The sequence below is a fragment of the Panulirus ornatus genome, chromosome 68, assembly GCF_036320965.1.
Source record: "Panulirus ornatus isolate Po-2019 chromosome 68, ASM3632096v1, whole genome shotgun sequence".
NCBI lineage: Eukaryota > Metazoa > Arthropoda > Malacostraca > Decapoda > Palinuridae > Panulirus > Panulirus ornatus.
The window spans coordinates 11,777,515-11,800,113 of NC_092291.1; the positions used below are offsets into that span (position 1 = coordinate 11,777,515).

The window sequence follows — 22,599 nt, forward strand, 5'->3', positions numbered from 1 at the left end:
GCACTCCTCTGACCCAGGTAGCTGTCTTTTGTTTCGGCCTCACCAACATTTTGATTACTGGCATTCTGTCCACAAACATACAGTCTCTCCTTGTCATATGTAACACTTGACAAAACTTCATTCATGCAGCTTATTCTTTGCAACTAAGATTTTCCTTCAGTGAGAATTATGTGCTAGCCGTGTCTTTTGGCAAAATGGTAGGAGCAGGAGATAGAAGTAGTAGGTAGGCACATATAGGCAGGAGTAATAGGTAGAAGTAGTAGGTAGGATCATTAGATATAGTCATTAGGGACGTTAGGTAGGAGCCTCTGTAAACACTGTGCTAGATTTGCCTTCTGCCAGTACCCTGTTAAGGGTGAGGCAATAAATGCTAAGAAGTGGCAATAGAGTTCTTTAGTTGTGGAGACTGTTGCTGTGGCCACTGCTTTGAGGGAGTTCTAGTTGGAACAGGTATCAGAGCTATACGTAGATAGGTATATATGAATGAAAAGAATAAGAATAAAATCATGTAACATTGAGAAAACACAATTAATGAAAACATTCATACTCCATAAAAATTGATTTTGCTATTAAGCAAGCTTTTCATAAACTTTCTATATTTCTTTGAATTTCATCCAGTCCATCCTTTATTTACGAGCTGTAATCATTCCTCTATTAGCATCTGCTAATAAACATGTAGGCCCATTTTATTCACTGAATCTTCTCACCACCTGCGTAGTTTTCCTTACCTTGTTAGATTATAATTTCAGCCAAGTTGATTATCATGTATATCGGCCAATATTTTTCACCATTTTCTTATAGTATCTGTACTATCTGTGTGATTGATAAACTTCCTTGCCTGATACTCACCCTTTCAGAGAGGAATCTTGAGAGAATTATAAATGAATGTATGATTATATTTTTTTCTGTATTTATTTGGCTTCATGCATTAGCAAGGTAGTGCCAGGATCATAAGAAGAATTGGCCTCATTTGCTTGCATCCTTTCCCTAACTGTTAATTTGTAGTGCATTGAAATTACAGCCCCCTATCCATAACCAGGCCCCCACAGATCTTTCCTTGGTTTCTCCCAAATGGTTCATATTCCCAGGTTTAGTCCATTGAAAGCAAGAATGTCACGGCCTGTATATCACTTCTCTTCGGTTCACTCCATCCTCTGCACACTTGCATCCTCCAGCATGTTCAGTCCCATCACTCAAAACCCTTTTCTGTCTATCCTTCCATATCCAATTCTGTCTCACCTCTTCTCCATTCCCCTCCACCTCTGACACATAAATCCTCATTAACCTTTCCTCATTCATTCACTCGTATCTCCAAACCATTTCAATACACTTTCTTCAGCTCTCAACCATACTCTTAATTACCACACTTCTCCCATACCCCTGTTGTTCCTTATTCTTATAATACTGGGCTTATTACTTTCCTACCTTGTTACATGTCTACAGAGAGACTCCACCTTTACCCATAAGAGCCTGTGTTTGATTACACGTTGCTGCTGTTCTGGTATGGAGTTCTACGCACATGGGACCCCATCTCTTGAACAACCTTTATCATCAAAGACTTTTTAAACTTTCTTATAATCGGCATTTACACTTTTAGAACCAAATCTGTCGCGCTAACTGCTGGGGCTGAATAGAAGATTTGAAAAGTAGAGGGAATAAGGAAAATCACCTGTGGACCTCACTGTGAAAGCCATGTGGGTGATTACCAGGAGGGAAATGGGATTCAGTGTTTGAGAAAGTGAGAGTCAAAGAGAATTTTAAAGAATTTGGAGATAGAAGTGAGAGCACCAGGGTAACGGTTGAAAGGGTTAGTGTAATATCCTCTTGAGACTGGGGTTGCATCACAGCATGCTTTCAATAAGATAAATCCTGGTCTGGGTTTTTTTGACTTACATTAAATAGGTGACCAAGGATCAGGACATATTTGCTTTGGCTGCTTTGCTCGAAGGACTTATTTTCGGTTTTCATTGATTTTTCAGGATTTAGCACTTAGTACAGTACTCTTTCGGTCATTTTCATGCTTCATAAGCACCTTATTAAATGTTTGTGTTTTAAGAATTTATGTACTGGTTATCCTTTCTAATCATGATGCATGCAAAGGTTTGAATCCAGTGTTTGAGTTTGAATCCTGGTTTGGACAGTAAGCCTGCAATTCACCCAGCTATATATCCTTCCATTAGGATTGGTTGATTAATGAAGCATCTGGATTAGGCAAGGTAGCACCAGGGAAACAGACAGAAAAAAAAAGGCCACATTTGTTCACACTCAGTCTTTAGCTGTCATGCGTAATGCACTGAAACCACATCTCCCTATCCACATCCAGGCCCCACAGACCTTTCCACGGTTTACCCCAGACGTTTCACATTCCCTGGTTCAGACCATTGACAGCATGTCGACCCCGGTATATCACATCATTCCAATTCACTCTTTTCCTTGCATGCCTCTCACCCTCCTGTGTGTTCAGGCCCTGATCACTCAAAATCTTTTTCTCTCCATCCTTCCACCTCCAATTTGGTCTCCTGCTTCTCCTTTTTCCCTCTTCCTCTGACACATATATCCTCTTTGCCAATCTTTCCTTACTCATTCTCTCCATATGCCCAAACCATTTAAACACACCCATGTCTGCTCTCTCAACCACACTTCTTTTATTTCCACACATCCCTCTTACCCTTTCATTACTTACTCGATCAAACCACCTCACACCACATATTGTCCTCATACATTTCATTTCCAACACATCCACCCTCCTGTATACAACCCTGTCCATAGCCCATGCTTTGCACCCATATAAAATTGTTGGAAGTGCTGTTCCTTCAAACATAACCAATTTTGCCCTCCAAGATAATGTTCTCTCCTTCCACACATTCTTCATTGCTCCCAGAACCTTCTTCTCCTCCCCCACCCTGTGACTCGATTCTGCTTCCATGGTCCATCTGATGCTAAATTCACTCCCAGATATCTGAAACACTTTGCTTCCTTCAATTTTTCTCCATTTAGACTTACATCCCAATTAACTTGTCCCTCAACCCTACTGAACCTAAATAACCTTGCTCTTATTCACATTTACTCTCAACTTTCTCCTTCCACACGCTTTTCCAAACTCAGTCTGCGACATTTGCAGTTTCCCACTCAAATCAGCCATTAGAGCTGTATCATTGGCAAACAACTACTAACTCACTTCCCAGGCCCTCTCATCCCCAACCAATTGCATACTTACCCCTCTCTCCAAACTCTAGCACTTTCGTCCCAAACCACTCCATCCATAAACAAATTAAACAACTATGGGGACATCACACATCGCTGCTGTAGACCAAACTTCACTGAGAACCGATGACTCTCCTCTCTTCCTACTCTCTTACATGCCTTACATCCTTAATAAAAACTTTGCTTCTAGAAGCTTACTTCCCACACCATATACTCTTAATACTTTCCACAAAGCATCTGAATCAACTCTATCATATGCCTTCTCCAGATCCATAAATGCTGCATACACATCTATCTGTTTTTTTAAGTATTTCTCTTACATTCTTCATAGGAAACAACTGATACACAAATTGTCTACCACTTATGAAACCACACTGCTCCTCCCAATGACACTCTGTACGTACCCTTCACTCTCTCTATCACTACCCTCCCATATGATTTCCCTGGAAAACTCGGCAAACTTGTCCCTCTGTAGTTTGAACACTCACCTTTATCCCCTTTGCATTTTGCCAATCTTCAGGCACTTCACCCTGATCCATACATGCATTGAATATCCTTACCAGCCCATCAACAACACAAGTCACCCCCTTTTTTGATAAATTCTGCAATACCATCCAAACCCACTGCCTTGCCAGATTTCATCTGCAAAGCTTTCACTACCTCTTCGCTCTTAACCAAACCATTCTCCCTGACCCTCTCGCTTCGCACACCACCCTTACCAAAACACGTGACATCTGCCACTCTATCAAACATTCAACAGACCTTCAAAATACCCACTCCATCTCCTCATTTCATCACTACCTGTTATTGCTTCCCCCCTTTCCCCCTTCACCGATGTTCCCGTTTGTTCTCTTGTCTTATGCACATCTTTTTATTCTATCTAAAATTTAATGATACTCTTTCACCCTCTTTTTCAACCCTTGCACCTTCCTTTTGACCTCTTGCTGCTTTCTTTTATACATCTCCCAGTCATTTGCACTCCTTCCTTATAAGTATTGTCCAAACACCTCTCTTTTCTTTCACTAACAACTTTACCTCTTCGTCCCACCACTCCCTACCCTTTCTAATCAGCCTACCTCCCACCTTTCTCATGCCACATGCATCTTTTGCACATGCCATCACTGCTTTCCTAAATACATCCCATTCCTCACCCATTCCCCCACGTCATTTGCTCTCGCCTTTTGCCATTGTACACTCAGTCTCTTCTGGTACTTTCTTATACAAGTCTCCTTTCCAAGCTCGCTCACTCTCTTCTCCCCAACATTCTCTCTGTTGTTGAAGACCTCTACAAATCTTCACCTTCGCCTCCACAAGATATTGTTCAGACATCCCTTCAGGTGCCCCTCTCAGCACATTAACATCCAAAAGTCTCTCTTACATGCCTATTATTTAATACATAATCCAGTAATGCCCTTAGACCATTTCTCCCACTCACATGCGTATACTTATGTATATCTCTCTTTTTAAACCAGATTTTCCCAATCACCAGTCTTTTTTCAGCACACAAATCCATAAGCTCTTCATTTCCAACACTGAACGCCCCATGTACACCAATTATACCCCAACTGCCACATTACTCACCTTTGCATTTAAATGACCCATCACTAATACCTTGTCTCCTGCTCCAAAGCTGCTGACACACTTACCCAGTTGCCCTTAAAACACTTGCCTCATGATCTTTCTTCTCACGACCAGGTGCATAAGCACCAGTAATCACCCGTCTCTCTCCATCCACTTTCAGTTTTACCCACTTCAGTCTAGTGTTAAGAACAGAGGACAGAGCCTAAGAGGGAAAAATCCTCATTAGGCCATCTTCTCTGTTACCCCTTTTAGAAAAGTAAACCAAGAGGGGAGGATTTCCAGACCCTGGCTCCTTTTATTTGCCTTGTATGACATGCAGGGAATATGTAGGCAGTATTCTTTCTCCCTGGTTCCCAGGTATAATATATACATGTATGTATATGCTGATAGTCATGAGGAAAACGAAACACAATAAGCCAGCAATATCCTGACAAGTGCTACACTACTGACCTCTCAACTTAGTCTAAAATCCAGCCTACCAGACAAACACATCAGAAACCACACTCCCCAGACAAATAGGGGTTGCACATTCCTGCTTATTTTCTGGACATAACCCATCACTACAACACCATAAATACCATTCAACATATCCTAAGGCCCCTTTTACCCACAGTGCAACTACCATAAAGAAGACTCCTAGCACAGTACAGTTGCACAACACACACTGCACATAGACATGTGTATACACATCATCACAACACTTTGACCTGTGGTCCTGCCTGATGGACTAGGAATAGGCCAGATTACTGAGTGCTGCAGGAGCCTCATGAGGATAGAAGTTACTCTGTCTTGCTGTATATCAGCCATGAGGTGTGTAAATATAAATTCTTAATGATAATTAGGCCAAAAGGAATTAATGATAATTAGGCCATTATTTCCTTTTGTTTTTGAACACTGCCAATATTGACCAATGTTTTTTCAGAGATTAACATGAGAGGATTATGTTTGCAGTAATAATTTTCCTTGCAATACTTCATAACATATTAGGAAGCATCTTTACATTTGAAAAACGTCATACAATGGATTTACTTTTACTATCATAAATGATCCAAGGTTTCATTCAGTAGAAGACCATGTCACATGTTAGGTTAATGAACATGTGAAAAGTAAGGCCATTATTTCCTTTTGTTTTTGAACACTGCCAATATTGACCAATGTTTTTTCAGAGATTAACATGAAAGGATTATGTTTGCAGTAATGATTTTCCTTGAAATACTTCATAACATATTAGGAAGCATCTTTACATTTGAAAAACGTCATACAATGGATTTACTTTTACTATCATAAATGATCCAAGGTTTCATTCAGTAGAAGACCATGTCACATGTTAGGTTAATGAACATGTGAAAAGTAAGGGTTTATAAAACATTAGTTTATTTAAAATATATATTTGGAAATTCAAAAAAAAATATTACAATCCAGTAAATATTTTCTGGAGAATATCTTTTCTTAAGTGTGAGCTGGGCTTTAATCAAATGTAGAAATCTGAAACCTATATAGTATGTTTCTAGAGTATTGTACAAGACATCATTTACATATTTTGAGTTAAATGAAAGATGATTAGCTGTAGTATTTGTGTTTATGAAGTAGTAACTGTTATGATTTTTAATGTGTCAAAGATGCTTCTCTTGTCAAGTGTTAATCACTGGAAATGCACTATTCATCTAAAGGACTAAATATCAACTTCTGAATGCCTTTTCAAAAAAGGTGGTCAGTTCCAGCAAAAGGGGTTCAAAAGTCAGAAAACCATTTGTTATACGATTCTTAGGGTTAATGATGAGGAGAAGTCGAAGGTTTACTTGTGTGTTAAAGCAGTCAGCAAGCAGTACTGGTATGGCAAGGTACTGCAGGGAGGGATGAAACACTATGCCTTTTCCAATAAATAGATTATTTGTTTTGATTGAATTAAAAAAAAATTATCAGAGTGACTAAGTCACCACAGGGTTTGATAAAGTTCCAGTGACTAAAAATAAAATCTGCCCATGCCCTCTTAATAGATTACTGCTGGCTGATAATTACAGACTTCACCAACCAAACTGAATATTCTTTCTGAACACTTAACCGATGGAAAATATGTACAAGTTGGTGAGGATAGCTTTTTTCAGTGTAAAAGACCAAATGAGTAGTAGAATGAAGAATGTGCTAAAGTACTGGGAACACCAGTCTCCAAACTCTTGCTGTTGAACACCTGCAGAGAATGAGAAACATGAGTACGTATGAAAAATATTTGAAAATACAAGTACATGAGTCAGCTTTTCATAGATTAAAGGTCATACGTATACACTCAGTCACAATACTCTGCATATTTAACTGAATATAATACATTTTCTATATTATAGGTTATTGCTCAGTGTGGGAGTATGTTAGATATGAGAGTAATAATTTATCTTAACATCACTTGACAGTAAAACCAAATACTTAGATAAATTTTAAAAGCCAAAAGACAGTTTTCATTTTTCTGTATACTGCTCCTTACCTCTTACTTTACCTCCATCAACTTTTTATTGCTCAAATATAACAACACAAAGTTCATCCTTTGTGTATATTTGCTATATGTACTTGTTGCTATAACCATCAATCTTTTTTTTTCTTTTTACAAACCTTCAAGATGCATGCTGTTGGTTACTGCAGAAGGAAACTATCATTTTAATCACTTTTAGGTGGTTCAGTTTGCTTTTCATAAACAACAGCAGGTAACAGATAGATGAATTTCTGTAACTCATTCTCCTTGCATATAATGCATCAGAATGTAGTTTTTCAAGCCAAACCTTAAAACATTCTGAAGGACCATGTTCATACCCTAAAACAAAGCTTCGAATTTCAGTCTTCATTGAAAGCATAACCTTAATCAGTATCCTTCAGTAAATTTTTTTTTATGTGATAGGTGTGTAAATGTTCGAAGCCTGAAGTGGCATAGAAATATGCGGCACTAGCCCCAATGATTTGGAAAGAAATTGCATTTACACAAGATGTAACTTAACTCCACATAATGTAATTCAGCTGTAGAAGTGGCACATAATGCTATTTTATCAATTGCAAACCTTGATTTTGTAGGCTGGACTGCATGGGTATCTACTTTCATTTAAGGTCTGGAAACCTGATATTATTTTGGCATTATTTCACCTCTTCAGGGTGCTATATCTGTTTAATGAGGCATCACTTTGGATCATCAGTTATATAAACCCCCCAATAAAGAAAAAAAAAGTACAGTGGCCCCAAATTTACTGCAGGTGGTTCAAACCCTAGCAGCCATTTAAAAACCATGTAGACATATTTACCCTGCTTACTGATTTTTCTACTACATGGTTTTATCTCAATTTTAGACTGCTATGCAAAGCAGGAGTAATGTGCCAAGACAAACATATCAAGGAGGTGAGTGAATATCCCATGCTTATTTGTACTAAACACACCTGCAGATCGTGAAATTTTTCATGATCCTAGTAATGTGTGTACACTCATTTGTCTGACACCCATGGTGTCTTTCCCACCTAAATGAAAATACTGCCTCCCAGTAAGTTCACAGGGATGCACTGGCAAGACAGGGCAACAATATCCTTAACTTACAGTGACAAGTTTAATATACAGTGACTAAGTGTAATATATGGAACTACTAACCTGTGAAGATGGTAGTGGTGCGTGAAGAGGAGAATGGGGAACCTCTGCCCATGGCGTCAGATCCATATGTGGAATGACACCACTCTTGCATGATACTCGTGGGTTACTGCAAATGTCAGCAGTATCGGAGGAGATTAAAAATTCGGTTAAGTATGGATGGGAAAACAAAGTGATAAGATGAAACTGTGTGGCTTACCTTTAGCTCATGTTATAACAGACCTGGTGACTCCAGTTTTGCAAATTGAATTCCACAAAAGGTGCATATAGATTCATATATAATCACTGTGTTTGTAACAAATGATGGAGGTAAGAGAATTTTTGGGCCGATTGGAATGAGGAATTTCTGATGAATGTCTTAGGAGGACAGCAATTATAAATATTTCTAAGAATTTTAAATAATGAAAGGTAATTCACTAATATTGATTGTGTATGTGTAACAAAATAGGTAGTGGATTATTTGACCATATAGTGCCCTCCAACAAAAGGACTTCAACCTCTACCACGTGTGTGAGAGGGGCTGTACGCTAGTGGTTAGCATAACCAGCTCCCACACAAATGGAGAGGTCTCCCGTTTCTCCTTGTTCCCTCCACCTCGGACACACACATCCTCTTTGTCAATCTTTCCTTACTAATTCTCTCCATATGTCCAAACCATTTCAACACACCCTTTTCTGCTCTCAACCACACACTTTTTATTATCACACATCTCTCCCACCCTTTCATTATATATATATATATATATATATATATATATATATATATATATATATATATATATATATATATATATATATCGCGGGAGACAGCGACAAAGCAAAATAATAATATAATATTTTTTTTTCAAACTATTCGCCATTTCCCGCGTTAGCGAGGTAGCGTTAAGAACAGAGGACTGGGCCTTTGAGGGAATATCTTCACCTGGCCCCCTTCTCTGTTCCTTCTTTTGGAAAATTAAAAAAAAAATGATGAGAGGGGAGGATTTCCAGCCCCCGCTCCCTCCCCTTTTAGTCGCCTTCTACGACACTCAGGGAACACGTGGGAAGTATTCTTTCTCCCTTATCCCCAGGAATAATTATATATATATATATATATATATATATATATATATATATATATATATATATATATATATATGAAAATAATGATAATAAAGATAAGAAAGTGCGGACAAATGAGATTTGAATAAAGAGATTAGATGCAGGCCCTTCAAGAGACCTTTCCCCTAGGCAGCGATCCTCATTCGTCACTGGGTCTGACCAGTGGAGTGAAAAAGAGCATATATTATTCCAGCTTATTATTGAAGTAATACTCACATATGTGGATCCTGCATCACCATTGGGTACATCTGCAGGTTATCAATTTTGTCACCGTTATCACAGATGAGCCTTGCCAGACGCACCCTTCGTATCGATTCCAGTTGCTCTGTGAGTGATGGACACTGGTTAAGTTAGCACAAAAGAATTATTGGCAGGAAGTCTAGTTTGGCATGACGTGTTATTGCATGTAAAGCAGTTGTAGGGTAGCTTAGAGTGCCAAGCGAATCCATGTTGTTGACTGACCTTACCACATTTACTATGACAATGCATTTGATGTTTTCCCACTCCTAGTTTTCCTTAGGTAGTGGTTATGTATGCGTGAAGATATTATATATAATGAATACTCTGATTTGAGGAGTATCTTGAAATCAGTCGGAAGAACCCAATTTAATACGTCAACTGTGCCAAGAATGTTAACACACACACACACATGAACCTTGGAACCCAAAGATTTCTTGTATGGGGCTCCTGTAGCATTTAGGAAGTCAGCTACATGCGCCAGCCAGAGTCACAGTTCTTAAAGTGAAATGATATTGTACGTTCATTTAGGCAGTATAAGTACAGGACAGTTGGTGACTAGGTGTTCAGTGTCTTTAATATGAAAGTTGCATCATGAGCATAAGGGTCCAGTGATATGTTGAACTCATGGCTTTAATTTTTGATGTCATTGTGTCCAGGACATAAACATACACGTTGGCTTCATATACGTCTGGAGAGTGCGGTCACGTGGAATGAATTTCAAGTCCCTCCCTTGTGTGTGAATAGTATTTGTGTTGTGGGGAGAGAGTATTTACGCTCGTGTTGCGTGGTCTCTTAAATTTGTACCTGTGTGCTATGCTTTTACTTTTATGTATGTCTGCATGCATGCACATCCTAGTCCATACCAGGTAACCATTAAAGCACAAAGCTCAAGCCGCAACCATGAAAGGGGATAAATCAGCACATACATACTGTGATGCCGTATAGATTTTCCCAAAATTCAGATATGTTTGCAACAAAAGTGTAAGCACTAGGGATGAAAGAATGAATGTGAATCAGAAGTATGACCAGAATGAAGGAGGCACTTGGGACTTACTTAGGGTGAATGAGGAGGGCTGGTTCGGTAGCTCGTACCAATAGCGATCGCCCCGCCTGAGCCGCTGCATTTGAGTCGCGATGACACAGGAGAAAGTTGGACCCAACAGTGAGCCTGGAAGTGGCCGCTCTGACACTCCAGCACTCCACAGGTCGATGTCTTCCACTGACCTGAGCCACAGAACAATTACTCTAAATGCGCTAACGTTTCTGGGGTTTTGTCTCTCAGTACCAATAATCTTAACATCAAGATTGATTGTGAAATTTCTCAAAACACAAGACCATGAAATTGTATTAAAGGTTGATGTAATATGCTGGACCTGACCTGTGACTTTCAGTAATGCTTTAATTGTGTCTCCAGTAAACTACTAGGTATCCCTGTCCTTTGCCAGCTTGTAAAAAAGAGGATAACCCATTTTTGTTATATACCACAATAAAAAGTACATATCTGTATGTGTAGGTCTACCAAAAGTAAATCGGAATGGAATATTTTATATATATATATATATATATATATATATATATATATATATATATATATATATATATATATATATAATGTGTGTATGTTTCTTTTTCTTTTCATGCATTTGTGCTGTTTCTTGATGGGCGGGGTGGCGTCGAATGGATGACGGCGAGCAAGTCTGAATATGGATGTGTATATGTATGTGTATTTACGTGTGTATATATATATATATATATATATATATATATATATATATATATATATATATATATATATATGAGAGCGGAAGTCTTTCTTCGTATGTTTCTTGGCTCTAACGGTGGAAACTGCGATTGCATCTCCCATAAACATAACACTGTGCACTCTGCACATTGATGCACACAACATTTTTATGACATGTGGTCCTGACTTGTGGACCTGGCCAGATTCCTGGTTGCTGGAGGAGCCTCTAAGGGATGGAAGAGGAACATGGGGCAGGAAATAAGTAAGTACCGTATATAATCGTCTATAAGTCTCCGTGTATAGGTCCACCTTTGATTTTGGACCAAGAAATCATAAATTTATGCGTCGTGTATAGGTCGTCCCAAGTTTTTGAGGGTAACGGAACAACAAAGTAGGGTAATACAGCACCATATTTTATGGTATATAAAACTTTTCAGAAAATCCCCACTAAAAACAATCTGCGTCCAATAAACTGAGAGTCGCTAACCCCGAAACGCCAAGCGCCGAAGGCAAATGTTTTATTTCTTATTACAGCACTACACTGAAACGCGGGTAGTTTCAGCAAATATATTGTATATTTCCGTTCAAGTATTTATTCAATTCAATGAGGTTAGCATATTCTTGTAATACAACATTTCTTTTTTTACTAAAAATCATTCGAAAATCGATTACGGTATTTTTTTCTAACAATGAAAGAAAGCGAGTCGATTGTTTTCATGATTTTATCCCACTTTCCACCGTAATACGTACGTCACCAGCAAAAAATATTACATTTCCATGAGTGTATTATATCAAGCACAGTATGAATAAATATCTTAAAACTATTTTAACGGAGAACTATTATAAAAACCAGTTAACATCTCTTGAACATCGGAAGGTTAGGTGAAGTCTTGTTTTCATGTACTTTATCATATTTTACATCAAAGTACATCATATTTCAGCAAAACTACTATTTATTTCTGAGAATATATATTCATTCAGGCACAGTTAAGGTTATATATACTTGGTGATCCTATTGCTGATGATGGTGTTGATCCTTATGACGATACTGTTGAAGGAGAGGCTTTGGAGGAAGTGTTTGGTGTTGAAGACGATGACAAGGAAAATGATTTATGATGGATTTTAATGAAAATATCAGAAATATAGTATCGTAGTCTTCTTTTGTTCCAGATTTAATGAGAAGTAATTTGTTTCAAATTCATTGAACAAAAATTGAGGTATCTTTGAATAAACTTTTATAAGTTAATAATCCATGTTTTACATGGTCTTATGATACCATACCGTAACTAGCATGAATTTGGCTACTTTGGGCTTGCTACGTTGTTAACAAGGCAGCAACCAGGAACAGACGAAGAAAAGACTTCATTCGCCGACATTCGTTCTTTAGCTATCTAGTGTAATATACCGAAACCGTAGATCCATATCCAAAACCAAGCCCCACAAACTTTTCCGTGGTTTCCTCCGAGTCAGGAGGTCGGTTTTTTAGTGTGTGCTGGATTATTTGATTGCTCATGTGTTTATAGTCGTTATATTAGCCGAGAGTGGTGGTGTCTGTGAATAGGTGCACAACACTTTAGAGTTGTGCCTCTTGAAGGTATTACCTCTTGAAGACCTCATCCTCCATAGTTCAAAACTCCTTAGTGACACAACCTCTGAAAGCTCTTATCCCTAAATGTCACGATTTCCCGTAAACAAGACCCATGAAAACCCTAATTAAATGAAACCACAAGCTTATGCAACACATGCAGAAGTCAAAGAGTATAACTTACCTGTAGAGGTGTGAGTACATGGCAGCAGTGTTGTTGGTCATGTAACTGGAGAGGGCTCCAAAGGACAGAATGGGTTCGAGGCCGCAGAACCTCCTGTTTGGGGGAAGTCAGAGACTGATGATGACACGACCCTCAAACAACACGACCAAAGCCACCACCACAAGTACCAAAACTACCACTGTTACTATCAATACAGCTTCCATCATCATCTATACGTATCACCAAGATCCAACCCCCCCCACCCCCCAAAAAAAAGCAAGCCGTGCAAAATGAGCTTAGATTAGGTTAGCTTTGCACCTTAACCTAGCAAATGTACCTTAACAGAATTTAATCTAATCTTACAGCTACAAAAACGTTGGGGGGGGGGGACAAGCTTCAGGTGTCCACGTTGGTTTCTTTATCATAATGAATTTTGCTTTGAGATACAAAAGTCTGATGGACTGTGAAGATGCCAGTGAAGTGCAGTTATAGAGAACAACTATCGTTGAACTGTTAAGAGTCCAACATATAACAGTAGTAAGGAAACAGGACTCTTCACGGGATCCTTAAAGTCACAAGCACTGACGTCTTTGCAAGTGTAGCTTCTTCGCTTACCTACTAGGAAGGCTTTCATGGGCACCGCAGTATATTTAAAGAGGTTTAATTGTCTGTCAGCCTATTTATCATGCCACAGTTGTGCTCAGTTATTTGGTAAAATACCACAATATCCAAGATAAACCGATAAAGGAACGGAATATTTTCGTTCTGTATTATGTTTAACGGATCCAAAATTCTGAATAAATTTTTCTCTCCCAGTAACTATTTTTTTTGCTTTCATATGTAAGATTAAAACCAAATACCAAACAAAAGATGGACTGGATGGAAACTGGAGAAAGGAAAAAAGAGCTTAAAAAGATACATGTATGATACAAATTTAACAACAAAACAACTGAGGGTGGCAAATAATCATGCAGATGATAGAGTTCGACAGACCCATTTAAAAGCCTAGTCGAAACACAAGGGGTCAAAAAAAAAAAAAAGAAATACAATGGCGTTTATGATTCTCACCTCCACGCCCCGTAACCTGGCACGCCAAACTCCCGACCGCGTTGTAAGTTGAAGGCCACTAAATCAACGCCAAATTTCTCATGTACTTCCTCGAACAGATGATTGGTAACCTGGGTAATAAGAAGGGCTACGCGTCACTATAAAGTCTACCAGGAAGGTGAATCGTGAGGTCAAAACATGAATTATGTAGATGACAAGACTGACGCATGCTACAGCTCATTCAAATTATCAATACAAAGTGATGGAAGTTACGAGGTCAACACAGGTTATGAAGGTCAGGATACGTAGTCACATGTGGGTCACAAAATTAATACAAGTATGTCATTCGAAAGATCAAAATGGATCCGTTGGTTCTTCAGTGTAAGCCAAAACGTCAACACGGGTCACACACCACGAATTATATTAATAAACCTCATCAGACTATGAAGCATGCGAACGTCATGTATAGAAAAAGAAAAAATAATAATCTTCACTAGCTATCTCTTGTTGACACTATTTAAGATGTAAGTAATTTGAATACAGTAAAACAAAACAATAATATTTTGATCACTTAAAGGCATGAAGAGGTTTCCAGTAGAGAGATAGCTAAGAGGTCATTCCGTGACAACAATTTATAATAAATAACTGATGTTATGTGAGGTTTTCATTAAGAATTGAGTATTGTTTATTCTTGGATTTGTATTTCTGTGGCAAACCTTTGTTTTCTAAAACAGACGAATATTTGAAAGTAATGTTACCACTTGAAATCAATGAGTTTCAAAGATCAAATACAGTATTTTCCACCCAAAAATTCTTCCATGAGTAATACAGCTTGGTTATTAGCATTAAAACTGCCTTAAATGACCATATAGCTCACATTACCTCATTCATATACGTGAAACAAAAGTGTAACTATGTGTAGAGATACCAGCAAGTGAGTGACGTTATACATTACAGGTGTGTGGCAGACATTACCTCCTGTGTGATGCCGTCATCCATGGCTTGGCTGGGCTGGTTTAACATGCCCATGAAGTACTCCTCCAGCACCCCTGGTCGGTACAAGTCATACGGTTGTCTAATCAGCTCATGCAAACGCTTCGACGCTGGAGGGAGTAAAGGACATGTGCATCACTCTAGGTAAGAACAGGGTAATAAGCGCAGGGGTTTCTGCCATGGCGTGAATTTCAAGATTTTTTTTGTTTTATGATATTTAGTCATGAAGACTTTGTATATTCTGTGGTGTGGCTTTTGTCTACAGGTAACAAAGACTTTGTACTGTGTTTTTGTGGTGTGGCTTTTGTTACGTCTTGTGTATTCTTTCTTTTTTCTTTTGGTGAAAAGTTTTACAATAAGTTCGCTCGCAAAAATGATCTCATATTCAGCCTTCAACATCCAAACTTCCTCACCAATAAACTTATGAGAGGGACTCCAGCGCTCGACTGTAGACGGCAGGAGGGAGTGCCCAAAGCGGAAGGCAGCAGCGGAGAAAGAGGCTGAGATACTTGGGTCAACCTTGGGGTCATATCCATCCCAGTATCCCTGTGGTCAAACAGGACGAGGAAGAAAGGATCAGCGAAAAAAAAAAGGAGGTAACAGAAAACGAGGAATAAGCACATGGAAACAGCAAAGGAATAAGAAAGAAGAGTAACAGAGGACAACAGGATGGAGAAGATGAAGTAAAGTGGATGCTAAAAGGTTAGATTGAACTTGGCAAATAAGAACAGGATATGGATGAGAAAGAACATTAAGAAAAAACACAAAACATATGGATAAAACAATCATTACATTTTTCAACATACAAAAACTTGTATTATCATAATCAGTGAATATTTTAAGTGCATTCCTCTCCAATTCTTACATCATACATTTGATATCTTTATAGTGTACAAGTTGGAGTCAAGTTCAAATTGGCTTGTACGAAAATCAATCATAATCATTGGTAGGAGTGGCTCCTGACCCCAGACGAGAGGTGCACCAACCTAAATGGCAGCTATACACTCACCTCCTTCTGAAGTATGAGGCCAAACTGCTTCATGATATCGTGGCCCAGCAGCTGAGGCAGGAACTCATTGTAGGTGATGTGCTGGATCTGTGCAGCCACGATCCTCCGGGTTTCCTGGTGTTACGGACAGATGTTGGTAAGGACTGATCTCTTCAGAAACAAAAAAATACATCTCATCTCTGATCGCTCAAGGAGACAGAACTTATTATCTATGAGAGTACATGAAATACCTAGTTTATACAGGGGTCTGAAGCCTCCAGTCTGTTTGCAGGTGGACAGAACCTTCAGTGTCTGCAGGTGGACAGAACCTTCGGTGTCTGCAGGTGAACAGAACCTTCGGTGGCTGCAGGTGGACAGAACCTATTGTCTATCGGGGACTGAACTAGTCCGTGCATGCAAAACCGTAATTGTGTATAGTGGGACATAACCTCCAGTCTGTGGAGGTGGAGAGAACCTCCAGTGTGCACACATGGAGGGATGACAGAAAGAAAGCAGCAATGAGGGAAGAGAACCATGCCAGTGCAGGAAGAACTGAGAGAGAAGTTGGTAGTGCAAGAAGTACCTGGTGAGGAGGGAAGGAGGATGGATTGAACGAAGACACTGGGAGGGAGGATATACTGGGAAACATGAAGGATGAGAGGAAAGGCTGTGGGGCGAGCGATGCTATAGGAAGTCCTTAGTATGGTGACGTGAAGGAATGTTGAAAAGATAGGGTACTGGGAAGAAGGCATTAGAGGGTACTGGGAAGAAGAATGAAAGTACTAGGTAGGAAAATATTAATTGGGAAATATTGGAAAGGAAGATGAAAACATAAGTACTATGATGGAGGGATGGAGAACTGGAAAGGAAGATATTGGTGCGAGGAGCAAGGAGGAAGGCAGAAAATAAAGACATAGGAAGAGGAGAAGAAGAAGAGACAATCATGATAGTAGAAGGTGACAGCCATGTAAGGTGGTGATGACCAAGAAGACGCTAATGACGGAGGGGAAAAAAAATGCTACAAAAAAAGGTGAAGGATGTGAATTAACACAGGGAGGTAAAGGGGAGCCTTACCTGGTAAAGTCGTTCATCGTCCCAGTGGGGGTTGATGTTCGCCAGCTGGTGGGCCAGGCGGTTGTGCTCCCTCATCATCAAGGTGTGGACACACGTCAGGATCAGCTGCTCGTTCACGCGGATCTCCCCTGCAACACCGAAGCTTACTGTCAACACCCGCTATCACTACCGACCCATCCGCGAACACTGGCATCATCAACACCAGTCATGTTATCAACTAACCTCTCCCACTGGTATGTTGCTCAGGAGCACATCCACAACACCACTAGTGACACCCACTAGGGATCTCAGTCCGACTAACTAGTAATTAGTATAAACACACTAAGGTTACTGGTATTAACCCACCCATACCACAGCCCTAGTACGAATCACTGGTGGTACCCACCTGCACCGCTGGTAACACCCATTGGCAACCGAAGAAATACGAATTGATAAAGTGACAAAAGTACTAATCAGTGAGGGCAGGACACCACTAGGTGTCATCTGGGTTGGCTTGCCACAGCTGTGGCCTTTACACAAACCGAAAGGTAATTTCCGCTGGTTATCACCGGTAACAAGTACTTGTATCATTGACAATGACTATTAGTGTCACTGGCAACAGCTCCTAGCATCATTTTGTAATATCTAACTACTAGCATCACTCTTATTAACACCCAGTAGTACCACTGTTAATAGCATCTACTAGCACCACTGGTAAGAATACCGAGAAACATTACTGAAAACATACAATTGCACCTCAGCTAACACCTAATGGCATCCTAGATTAACGGCTAACTAGCACTATTAAAACACCACCAGCACCACTAACAACATCTATTAGTACCAGCAGCAACAGTGGCCATCAGTACTAGTAACATCTAGTTGCTCCACAAAGCTTCGATAACCACTGGTACCACACCAGCCACCTACCAGCAAGGAAGCAGTGTTGAGAGTTGTGAGCGCGGATGCAGCCCTCGTCAGGGATGTCTGTCTTGAGGGGAAGGAGAGGCTTGAGGGGCACGCCAGGGAAGGCCTCGTGATGGCGCAGGAGGCCGCCAACGCCCGCTCGCAGATCCCTGCACCCCCACACACACACACCAAATTATTTACACTCAGGAAAATCCCTTCAAAAAAAACCTTTTTTTTTTTAACATCGAGTCAATAAAGTCAATGAAACATGTGTGTGATTACATGATACTATATCTATCTTTTAACATCGAGTCAATAAAGTCAATGAAACATGTCTGTGATGACATGATACTATATCTAGAGCAGCGTTCTAACATAGATTACGAGTTTAAGTTCATGTTTGAAAGCATAGTGATAACATATGGATTAGTAGCTGAGGAAAATCATTGCTGTGGATTTGGTTACCTCGCCTCTCGATCGTTGCCGCCATAGACAGTGTTGCCATCAATCACACTCGTCAGAATGTTGAACTGTAAGCGCGGACCTGCCGGTGGTAACTGTGCTCAGGCGCACATCTGGATGCGGACAATTCAACTACAGATGCTACAAATAGTCATCCTTTAAAAAATCCAACATTCACATACATTTCACCTCAAATATCACAATATTCCTGTCCCTTACAATCACACACACACATATGAATATTCGAATTGGCCCCCCGATACATTGACTATCTCACCTAGTCTGCAGTTTTGTGGAACACCTGGGAAGCCCCGAGCGAAGTCGATGCACCTGAATTTGAACAAATTGTAGAACGGGTCTTCTTGGGGGATGGAGATCTCCAGGCAGTAGGGGTTCTTGTGTGACGGAGGCACATTGCAGCACTCCTCAAACTCGTTACGGCTCCGGGCGTCTGTTTGCGATAGATCAAATCTCATAGGTTACTACAGCTGCTCTGAATATGACGTCCCTGTGTTTAATGTCAATTTAAGACGAAATGATTTTGCACTCTAGTCGGCCACTGCCAGCTAGGGAATGCTGTGACCTGCTCACCATACGAAGTCTGGCACCAGCTACCTTTTTTTTTTTTTTATATGTTAGCCCTACAGCATTCGGGTTTACGGACAGATTACACATTTGTTAGTCACTGGCTACACTTTTCTGCCTACTGGCTACACAACGTGGGAATCTACTGACTGAACAACTCTCGGTGCCTACTGGCCACCAAGCACTGAGGACTTAATTTGCTACAAAATATTACTTAATAAGTCTGCTCCACACAAGCTAACTACATAGTGCTCGCTTCCTACTGGCTACACATTCTGACAACACAAGCTGGACTGTAAGTACTTACTAACTAACCACATAGACTAGAGTATAAGCACCTACTAATTGCTTAAGCTGGAGTATAAGTGCCTACTTACTACGCAAGTATTTTGTAACCGCTTGTTACATTATTGGAAACACAAGGTGGGAGCGGTAGATACCTCCACACAACACAAAGTGGGAGAGCTAAGTACCAACTAACAACACAAAGCGGAGTGTTTTGTACTCACTAGCTACACAAGAATTATTTCCAAATCATTTCAGAAGCCCCTCTGGTCTCAAACGCTGTACTAGAAACAAGTGAAGGTAGTATAACATAAAGTACATGGTATAGTGAGGAGCTGGGGCGGGTCTGTGAGGACAAGGAGAGATATTAGTCCCCAGAGCACCACCAGCTGTCGAGCACCACCAGCTGTCTCTAAGACTGAGGCGTTCATCAACCATCTGCCCTCGTCAGGACTGAGCTGAGTGTGAGGTGCGGACGGAGCGGATCCAAGCTGGGAGGGATGGGTGGTTAGGCCTGGTCTAGAGGGATGACGGTGAACCCAACAGGAGTGTGAGGGATTTACCTAGAGGGGTGGCGGTGAACCCAACAGGAGTGTGAGGGATTTACCTAGAGGGGTGGCGGTGAGGGTGAAGTCGTGGTCCATCATCTGACCCCAGGCGACCAGTATCAGGGTGGCAGCGTGGTCGTGGAACCCATCGTCACGATGAATGGTAGCGGACACCTTGCGAGGGTTGGGGAGCTCCGTGCCGTCATGGCTGACCCGGGGGGCGCTGAGCCCATCACTGTAGTCGGGCGGGATGAACCTGCCGGCAGGAGAGTGTCAGGCGATGGAGAACTGGTCAGCAGGAGAGTGTCAGGCGATGGAGAACTGGTCAGCAGGAGAGTGTCAGGCGATGGAGAACTGGTCGGCAGGAGAGTGTCAGGCGATGGAGAACTGGTCAGCAGGAGAGTGTCAGGCGATGGAGAACTGGTCAGCAGGAGAGTGTCAGGCGATGGAGAACTGGTCAGGAGGAGAGTGTCAGGTGGGAGGAACTGGCCAGGAGGAGAGTGTCAGGCGTGAGGAACTGGTCAGGAGGAGAGTGTCAGGCGTGAGGAACTGGTCAGGAGGAGAGTGTCAGGCGAGAGAAACTGGTCAGGAGGAGTGAGTCAGGCGAGAGAAATTGGTCAGGAGGAGAGTGTCAGGCGTGAGGAACTGGTCAGGAGGAGAGTGTCAGGCGGGAGGAACTGGTCAGCAGGAGAGTGTCAGGCTGAAGCTCCATCGCTGTGGCCACACATCCTTGGGACCGCTCGGTTCCGTCATGTTGCCTCTCAGGCTACACCCTCCACTTGATCCAACAGAACACGTAATATGAAAAGAAATGTATGACAGATGGGGCTACAGACAACCTGGGATTAAGAAAACGGCCACGACTGCGAGCGAAGGGACCTAAAATATCAAGCAGGATCATGACCCTGGCTTTAGAAGATGGGGGTCAAAGACGAAACCATCCTATATATATATACTCTTTCCAAAAAGGGGTCATACCGTACGTTATAAAGATGATGATGAAAACATAATATGGTGGTCAGTAGAGAGAGAGAGAGAGAGAAAGAGAGAGAGAGAGAGAGAGAGAGAGAGAGAGAGAGAGAGAAGTAAACATTTCTTACCTGGAGAAGACCGCCCTGGTGGCGCCCCAGGAGGGGCTGTAGAGGTTGTTGCAGAGGCCGTCGTACCTGCGGTACTTGCCGGGCGTGCACGTCATGGGGGAGGTGAAGCGGGGACACATGGTGGCGGCGGCCGTCTTGGTGGTGTCCAGGAGCGGCAGGTTGTGCGACACCTCGGCCGGGGTCAGGCCGTACCTGGTCAGTGGCGGGGGAAAAAAAATGGAAGGTTCTGATTCACATGTTTTGTTGATTCTTATTGTTGATAATTATTTTTTTTTTTCCTGCTTTCAGATGAACATAAGCAGGAATTTAGGTTACTACAGTTATTATCCCCCCCTCCACCCCAGAATATAACCTCGCCAGGCCTTCTATAATCTGGATTTCTATTGCGCTTCCCGTTTTCTGTTCGCTGACACAACTTCTGTCGAACTGCACTGCAAAAATTTCATTGCGCTCGTTACGACTGTTATTGCTCATGGCCGATTTTCGTCTACAGGCCATTAGCCCCTTGCAGGAGAGAGAGAGAGAGAGAGAGAGAGAGAGAGAGAGAGAGAGAGAGAGAACGCCAGTTGTAAATGACCACGAGCGAGGTGAGAGTGAGCGGGAGGGGAGACCCACCAGCGACATACGTGCTGACACAAGGTCACACACACACTCACACACACACACACACACACACACACACACACACAGCCTTGCATGAGCACCCCTGAAGGTGACATATTTCCGGCTGGTGTGATAAATGATCCGAGCTCCACATTCTATGTTGTCTAGAAATGAAAGAAAAAAAAGGAATAATACTATTGTTCTTTACTGCACGACCATTTCCCCGTTGCGTTTAATATGCGCATGCGTCTATTAGTTTTAGATGAGTAGGGTAATTTCATGTAATATTTCTGCTCGAAGTATCTGGCGGAATTGCGGTTTTTATATATTTATTATCTCTACACGCCACTGATTAGTTAGTATATGTATTCCGCATCAGTGTGCATGTATGCACGTGATAATTCGTGTATTGTACATATACGGATATTGATGATTTAGGGTGCGTGCATAGATTATATACATATATACATACATGTTGGAAAGGATCACAATTTTGCGCGTGATCAAGATATTCGTGTTTCGTGTTTCATTTTCCCCGTGGACTCATAGGAATATACATACATACATACATAGACTGCCATGATCCAGATGGTAAACTAATAAGGTCTGGCAAACTCCAGCAGGGTCCGATTTTGTGGTTTAACGACGTACGACTATGAGATATAGCTATTCCGCTCGAATCCAAGAATTGTACCGTCGTGCTCAAGGGTCGCACCGCTGCGCTCAAGGGTCGTATCTCTGCGCTGAAGGGTCGTACCTCTGCGCTTAAGGGTCGTACCGCTGCGCTTAAGGTTCGTGCC

The 22,599-nt window shown here is 41.2% G+C and overlaps 1 protein-coding gene across 2 annotated transcripts in view; it reads right to left on the minus strand.

Moving 5' to 3' along the window:
* Positions 1-6,142: 6,142 nt before the first annotated feature.
* Positions 6,143-22,599, minus strand: part of cysu (Curly Su) — a 51,982-nt gene continuing 35,525 nt past the window's right edge. For both annotated transcript variants that reach the window (XM_071659590.1, XM_071659589.1), the window contains exons 5-19: positions 21,197-21,388; positions 20,156-20,352; positions 18,956-19,129; positions 18,682-18,760; positions 18,238-18,383; positions 17,329-17,456; positions 16,276-16,389; positions 15,680-15,812; positions 15,249-15,376; positions 14,295-14,404; positions 13,248-13,340; positions 10,792-10,961; positions 9,714-9,822; positions 8,401-8,506; positions 6,143-6,973 (exon numbers count right to left, since the gene is read on the minus strand). In XM_071659590.1, the coding sequence (XP_071515691.1) occupies positions 6,887-6,973; positions 8,401-8,506; positions 9,714-9,822; positions 10,792-10,961; positions 13,248-13,340; positions 14,295-14,404; positions 15,249-15,376; positions 15,680-15,812; positions 16,276-16,389; positions 17,329-17,456; positions 18,238-18,383; positions 18,682-18,760; positions 18,956-19,129; positions 20,156-20,352; positions 21,197-21,388 (1,966 nt within the window). In that variant the 3' untranslated portion in view covers positions 6,143-6,886. The remainder of the gene's footprint in view (positions 6,974-8,400; positions 8,507-9,713; positions 9,823-10,791; positions 10,962-13,247; positions 13,341-14,294; positions 14,405-15,248; positions 15,377-15,679; positions 15,813-16,275; positions 16,390-17,328; positions 17,457-18,237; positions 18,384-18,681; positions 18,761-18,955; positions 19,130-20,155; positions 20,353-21,196; positions 21,389-22,599) is intronic.